General features: G+C 36.8%; 1 protein-coding gene across 1 annotated transcript; it reads right to left on the bottom strand.

Moving 5' to 3' along the window:
* Positions 1-533: 533 nt before the first annotated feature.
* Positions 534-6411, bottom strand: LOC128317498 (B-cell receptor CD22-like). Its single transcript, XM_053229678.1, has 11 exons — positions 6357-6411; positions 5337-5681; positions 3679-3927; positions 3277-3534; positions 2929-3186; positions 2581-2838; positions 1975-2223; positions 1765-1855; positions 1265-1307; positions 1068-1154; positions 534-575 (listed from the first exon to the last, which is right to left on the bottom strand). Exons 1-11 carry the CDS (start codon positions 6409-6411, stop codon positions 534-536), a joined length of 1935 nt encoding a protein of 644 aa, XP_053085653.1.
* Positions 6412-7765: the final 1354 nt, after the last annotated feature.

Here is a 7765-nt window from a genome sequence, read left to right as displayed (position 1 = left end):
ATTTACGTCTATCTGCTCCAAATCTCAATAGTGACATGAGCACTTCACATACAAAGTGATCTAATATGTTTATTTGGAGTGAGACAAATTTAAACAACGATGTATATGAACAGCTTTGGCTAGTTGAAGTGTCTGTAGTGCGATATATACAAGCACTTTATCCTGGTCAGAGTCACAGTGAATCAGGAGTCTATTCCAGAAACACTGGGTGCCAATCAGGACCTATAACTATTACAGCACACACACACTGTTTAATTTCTTACTTAACACACATTCTCTGCTGAATATTTACATTCTGGACTTCAGTTGAGCCTCAATGCCTTTAATCGCTTCAAATATTCACAAAAAAGAAACAATCACTAACAAGTGAAAACTCAACAGCTGACTGGAACAGTCCTAACCTGCTGGCAGTAGAAAAAAGCACTTCACACACTGCTATAAAATGATTAAAGCTGCTTTAAATGTCTGTAAGTTGCTGATGTTGCTGGTGTAAAGGAGCGATTCAGTTTCTCTGTTTCAGTGAGGAGCTCTCTCTATTCATCAGCTGTTTCGGGACTGATCATGTTCTTCAAAGTCTGAAAGAAAACACACAGAAACATCAGAAACGTGTGTTACAGCAGAACATTACTAACATTTATTTACACCAGTCATCATCACACACTCTCTGATTTACTTTTATTAATATTTTCTATTAATATAAATTTACTGTTGTAGCTCTGACATCTTCAAATTACAATAAGTAATATGTTCACATTACTCTAATCTAACGGTGGTTTTGTGTTTAAAAGCTAAAACTCACTGCTGCAGTCTAGTAGTCAGAGGATGTGGGTGTGTCAGCAGTAGGACGGGGATGAAAAGTCTGTGAAAAAAAGAGGCCATGCCTTGTTGACTTTGAATAATCAGGTGTGTAACTCCATAGTAAAATCAAAAACAGAAAAAACAACATGCGCTGCATAAATCTGAATTTAATAGAACATAGATTTACAACAATAAAATACATAATCATTTGCTTAGCCCATCATCATCAAACATACTACAAGTGACTGTATTTTTCAGTAAACACTTACTGCAAGTGTGTGATACACATCATCAGCTGTCCGGCCTGCGAGATCGAGAGCTGCGTATGTGTCGTCTTTAGCACTCGGCCCAGCGGTCTGCAGAGAGGAGGGGAGGAGAACGTGAGCAGGTTCAGCTGAAGATCTTTACAGTAAGAGTTTATTATGAACAAAGAAATCACCTGATGGATATTTCTGTAATAACTCACCTGATAGTCACCATCATCTTCCTTTTTCTTCTTTCTCTTGCATCTGCTCACACAAAGTCGAATATTTATTCAATTCAATTTAGTTCATTTCTAGAGCACGTTTAAAACAGCCGAATCTGATCAAAGTGCTGTACAGCTGAGAGGAATTGAGATAAAAAAGGCACGTCAACATTACAGCACAAGACAGGGTAATATAAAACAAAACACACTAAAAGATAATAAAATATACAAAGTATAATTCTCCTTATTAAAATGACTAATTAGACACGACTTAAAAAAACAAGGATTAGATACAGTCGTATGCCAAAGAGAAAAGATGGATCTTAAGACAAGATTTAAATTCTTCAGTAGTTGAAACAGATCAGGTAGTGTATTCGACAGTCTAGAGGCAGCTACTGAGAACGCACAGTCACCCTTGTACTTTAATCATGAATGAATTTATCCATAAGAAACATCTTAAGAGGAATTAGTGATGAATTTATCAGCATAAATATTCTCACCTCAGCCAGAAGAGTGCAGAGAGAAGAGCTGCAAGCCCAAAAAGTCCAACTCCAACAGCCACATACACAATCAAAGAACCATGAAGGAAACCTACCCACGCACACACACACAGGAAGAGCAGAAGTGAAAAGATTTTTTAAAAAGAAAATCCATAGTGTATGATGTATAACAGCAGAGATCAAACATGGACGTATAATCATCGCTCTCACCGTTTAAAGTGACGGACACTGCAGCTGATCTCTCAGAGCCGTGTTTATTCTGAGCCTCGCAGTAGTACTGTCCACTCTGTAGAGCTCTGTAACTCTGTCCAGATCCTACAGGTGATGATTCTTTCTCCTTAAACCAGGTGTACTTCTCCACAGGTGGGTTAGCATCACTGCTGCAGGTCAGAGTCACTGAACTGCCCTCCACTATCTCACCAGAGGAGCTGATGGACACTGAGACGTTCTTTGGAGGATCTAAAATGGGTAGGGAAGTTAGACTTTAGAGTAAATCTATGATAGTTTTATCTCTTATTGGCTGTGAGGAGATCTTCAGCTTTAACAAGTTAAGTCAAGCTTTAACAAGCACAAGTCAACATTGCACACTCACACATACAGATGTACATAATCTATATTTCTACTTCTTTAACATAACTACACTTTATTATGTTTGTATGTATGTCTATGTCTGTTTTTATTTTTACTTCTACATAGTTTGTGTTTATCTTGGCATTCAATGTGGACAGCAAAGAAAGAATTTCATTGTACAGGGAAACTTGGTTTCCTCACTGTGCACATGACACTAAACGCTTTGAATCTTGAATCTTAACTTACACAGAACCTTCAGAGTTACACCGATGGAGTCCTGATGTCCGACTTCATTACTGCACTTGCACTTGTACTCTTCACTGTCCTCAGTGCTGATGTTGGAGATGTTGTAGTTCTTTCCTTTTCCTACTGATGTCATCCCCCTAAACCAGGTGTAGTTCACCACAGGTGGGTTAGCATCACTGCTGCAGGTAAGAGTCACTGAACTGCCCTCCACTATCTCACTAGAGGAGCTGATGGACACTGAGACGTTCTTTGGAGGATCTAAAATGGGTAGGGAAGTGAGACTTTAAAGCAAATCTATGATATTTTTATCTCTTATTGGCTGTGAGAAGATCTTCAGCTTTAACTTACACAGAACATTCAGAGTTACACCGATGGAGTCCTGATGTCCGACTTCATTACTGCACTTGCACTTGTACTCTCCACTGTCCTCAGTGCTGATCTTGGAGATGATGTAGGTCTTTCCTTTTCCTACTGATGTCGTCCCCTTAAACCAGGTGTAGATCTCGACAGGTGGGTTAGCATCACTGCTACAGGTCAGAGTCACTGAACTGCCCTCCACTATCTCACCAGAGGAGCTGATGGACACTGAGACGTTCCTTGGAGGATCTAAAATTGGTAGGGAATTGAGGCTTTAAAGCAAATCTATGATAGTTTTATCTCTTATTGGCTGTGAGGAGATCTTCAGCTTTAACTTACACAGAACATTCAGAGTTACACCGATGGAGTCCTGATGTCCGACTTCATTACTGCACTTGCACTTGTACTCTCCACTGTCCTCAATGCTGATCTTGGAGATGATGTAGGCCTTTCCTTTTCCTACTGATGTTGTCCCCTTAAACCAGGTGTAGATCTCCACAGGTGGGTTAGCATCACTGCTACAAGTCAGAGTCACTGAACTGCCCTCCACTATTTCACTAAAGGAGCTGATGGACACTGAGACGTTCTTTGGAGGATCTAGAGAGTTCCATGATAAGAGTGAGGAAATCAGTTTATGATCATAATCAATGATTTTCTTGATTCCTTTTCTTTCATTAAATATCATGTGCTTCATCATCTATTGAGTTACACTATATATAAGAAAAGATAAATAAAGCTCACATCTGACGCTGAGGGTTTGAGCAGGAGAGGGGAGATGTTCATATCCTCTTACAGCACAGCTATAACTGCCTGCATCCTCACTGCTGACCCGCTGCAGGTGGACTTCATTGCTCTTGGTGGTCTTTGTGGTTAAACCACGTCTGTTTTTGTACCAGATGAATGTGGGATCAGTCAGACTGCAGGTGGTTTTACAGGTCAGAATGGCTGATTGTCCCTCTGTCACTTCTGCAGGAGCGATTACTTGAAGATCTTAAACAACGAGAGAAATATTAATCTGCTTCAGTGAATAATCTACCAGCTCGTTTCCCTCAATCAGTCATTCACAGTTTTTATGCAGATAAAGAAAATAAACTTTGTGTTTTCCTCAACCATCAGTAAAGCTAAATGTTGTCAAACAAACAAATAAACAAACAAACAAACAAATAAATAAATACTAGGCCCTGATTTACTAAGTGTTTGTGAGTGTGTGTGTGTGTGATAACAATGGCAAATTGTAAATTTTGTGTTTGAATATGAGATTTGGAAGTTTTCTATGTACTAACTAGTAAAAACTAGTGGGCGGAGTCAATGCAAATAAAATAATTTAGCACCTACAGTGTGAGTTATTGTCTTATAGAAATGAAAAACTGGTTTAAAATTCTCACAGTAAAGTTATAGATTAGATATTCACCACAATTTTAATCATATCTACCTTATTAACAGAAATATGCTAACGTCTGTACTCTTTCATTTTTCCTTCATATTGTGGTTTGAACTTTTCAGCACATCATATGACTTTTTATTGACATTATACTCGACCCGTAATTACACATACATGCAGCTCATATTAAATATAAAACCAACTTTATTACAGAAATATAATCTGAGAATCTTTCTTACTGAGATTATTTCTAGGAACTGAACATAAAGTCTGTATAAATGTATATTTTTCCTTTAAGTGGTGAACATGGGATTATATAGAGATCTATTTGTACCATAATCAGGATTTTTTAATTTGCTTAAAAATTGTTAGTCTTCAATTTTATCAGTTTTTATTACATGCTAATATAATAAATTAATCTTTTATGTCCTCTATTATTATGTGTCCTCTTTTATTATGCGCCCATGTTGCAGGTTGTTTCTTGGCTTATAGTCTTGTTTTGGTTATTTGTTAGTGTATGACTTGTTAATTTAATAAAACGTCTGCACTTGCATCTACCTCAGCTACCCATTCCTGACATGATGAAGCTGTTATAATGATTATGTAATTATCTTCTTAAGCTCTGACTGGAACTTTTTGTTTAGCTGATTATGTATTTGTTTTTGTTTTGTTTGTTTTAGCACTTTAATAAACTGTAATTAACATTTAATTCTGTCTTCTCAAATTTCATTTTCCATTTCTGATCTAACAGCTGATGAGAAAATTTAACACACAGAAACTTTTGTAAATCACGTTTAAAACAAGCAGCAATTGATCAGATCCATGACAAAATTAGTGTCTGAGTTTGTAATCTTAGTAAATCAAAGCTTTTAAGTGTTTAATTTAAAGAGATAATAATAATTCAATAAGAACATGTTAGAGATCATCATTAATCTGCTACAAAACTCTCACACTCCTATATTTAAAGAGAGATTATGGCCTGAGTGATATATGTAGAAAATAAGATGATTTTATTTACCTGTAACAGTGAGTGTAACTCCGGGAAAACCCAGGAATTTTTCTTTGTGTTCGTTTGTTATGATTCTGAAGCAGTACATGTGTTCGTCTGTTTTCTTCACGTCACTGAGTCTGAGGGAGAAGTGTTTCTGTTCATCTCCTAAATACTCCACTCTGTCTGAGTAACCTGATTCATTACGCAGATCAGTCCACTCTTTACCGTGAGCTGGGTTTATTAACCAAAACCTGTTCTTCACTGTAAGACCTGTTGGGTGTGTGTAAGTGCCGTTCATAAACACTGTAGATCCTTTTAAAGCACAGAGATTTAGTTGGCTGTATTTCACACTCCATTCATTCCCAAGAGCTCCTGAAACATGATACATGAAAGAGGTGATTAGAGGTCATTATCCTGAGCCCCATAAAACACTGAGTTAGCTTACAGCTTCACTTCTGTCCTCTGGAACTCCGGGTTGGAGAAATAAAACCAGTTCTTTACCACTGGAAGAAAACCGTGTGCAGGATTTGGACATAGCAGTGTGTTCTAAATTCAGAACTCATAATGTGGAATTAACATTTAACAGCATCCACTACTATTCAGTCGTCACTTACGTTTGTTTTTCTTTAAATCCAGCGTCACTGATAGACAAATTGTAACAAGAATATGTCACCTGGACTTCAGGTTTTGGGGGCAGGAGATGATGTTATTGTTTATTCCATTTTATATCTTACTAAGAGTTGAGTTAAGCACACACACATCAGTATTCAGACCTCAGATTTAACTGCAGACTAAAACACTATTCACACGTTATGTGAGAGTTATGCACGGGGGCGGAGCTTTTAAAAAACAGAGGCATGTCTTAGTTAAACGTGATTCTGACCACGAACTTAATCCCATTTTTCTCACGTAACATCAGCTCAAGGGAGGAGCAGTGTTATATTTATAATGTTACAGTTATAACAAGTATCAAAATAAACTGGTGGTTAAAGTTGTATTTATTGTCTCTGGGGTGTGTAGTTGTGATGATGTTAATGTGTGACTCACCTGAGATCATGAACAGAAAGATCAGATAAAGTGGAGAAGCCATTTTGAGGGACATCATTGCTGGAAAGCTTCTATAGAAAAAAAATATATATATAATATATATATAATAATTCACAACGACAATCTACTAAGCTGTTAATCCTCCCTTTTCTTTAGAGAAATAATTAATGACAGACAATTATCACAGCATCCATCAGACGTCTTTCATTAGTTGAGGGATTATTTATTTTTATACCACAGTGCTGCTGAATTCTGGTTTCTGATTGGTCAGAAGGTGTTGATTAATTCTCTATAACAGCAGCTCTGATAGTAGCGCGGCTGCAAATCACAGGTTTATTTTAATGTGCTTGTTCTGATACATTATCATTTCTATAGCAACAGCTCATTCACAGGGACTTGTACAGTGAACGCTCCACATAAATGGATTAAACAAATGACTGTAATCATTGATAAGGAGAAATATTCTGTAAGGAGACAATTATTTAATGGAAGGAGTCTCCAGTGTCAGAGCTTTGTAACAGTAAGAGGTAAAGCTGTAACATTATGTTTTCTGACATTTTCAGGACAGATGAGTTTATGCTTTACATTACACAGATTAAACAGATAAAAAAGTATGATGTGCCATTTGTTAAGAAAAAATTTAATTGTGGGCAAATTATTGTGGTATAAAAGGAATAAACAGTGGTGACGTGCTGTTATAAGAAAAGAATCAACTTGAGGGTGGTAACAGTAACTCCGCTTCATCACACCACCCCATCACTCAGTATTTTACACCACACACACACTGTTTTATTTCTTCTTACATAATAATCATATTATATTCTCTGAATATGAGGACTGGTCTTTTTTACTGTTTATAGAGCTTTTTAATTAATCACAATAATCAAACATTCACAAGCCACAAAAGAAAACCTGTACATGAATTCACTGTTACCAAATCTACTCAGAGAAGCTCACACATGCTTAAAACATTGCTTACTTTTCATGCACTAATCTGCATAGTCATAGAATTGTCATTATTTGCATATCAGAATCCGAGAATTGAAGGAGAAATGTTCTGGAAAGATGTCTAAAGTAGAATAGTACACAAAAATCACATATATTTTACAAACCAGGATGCTTTAAAACAAAAAGATGCAGTGCTATCAGTTAAGATAAAGAATCGGCTAAAAAGAGAATAATTATGTAGATTTATTACTTGTGCATGAAGCTAAGCAAATATTTCAAGTGTAAATAGTGCATGCACTTGTGGGACAAACAGCAGTGATCACTGATTCATGGAAAGAGCAGGTATATAGAAGACAAACTGAACATGAAACTCTAGCTGTATGAAACACATTTGATAAATGAATAGAGCTAAATGTATTGGCCCCGATGGCCTTCCACACTACATCACCACAGTACCACCT

The sequence above is a fragment of the Pangasianodon hypophthalmus genome, chromosome 26 (genome assembly GCF_027358585.1).
Source record: "Pangasianodon hypophthalmus isolate fPanHyp1 chromosome 26, fPanHyp1.pri, whole genome shotgun sequence".
NCBI lineage: Eukaryota > Metazoa > Chordata > Actinopteri > Siluriformes > Pangasiidae > Pangasianodon > Pangasianodon hypophthalmus.
Note: the sequence above shows the minus strand (reverse complement) of the source record. Positions and strands in the feature narration are given on the sequence as shown.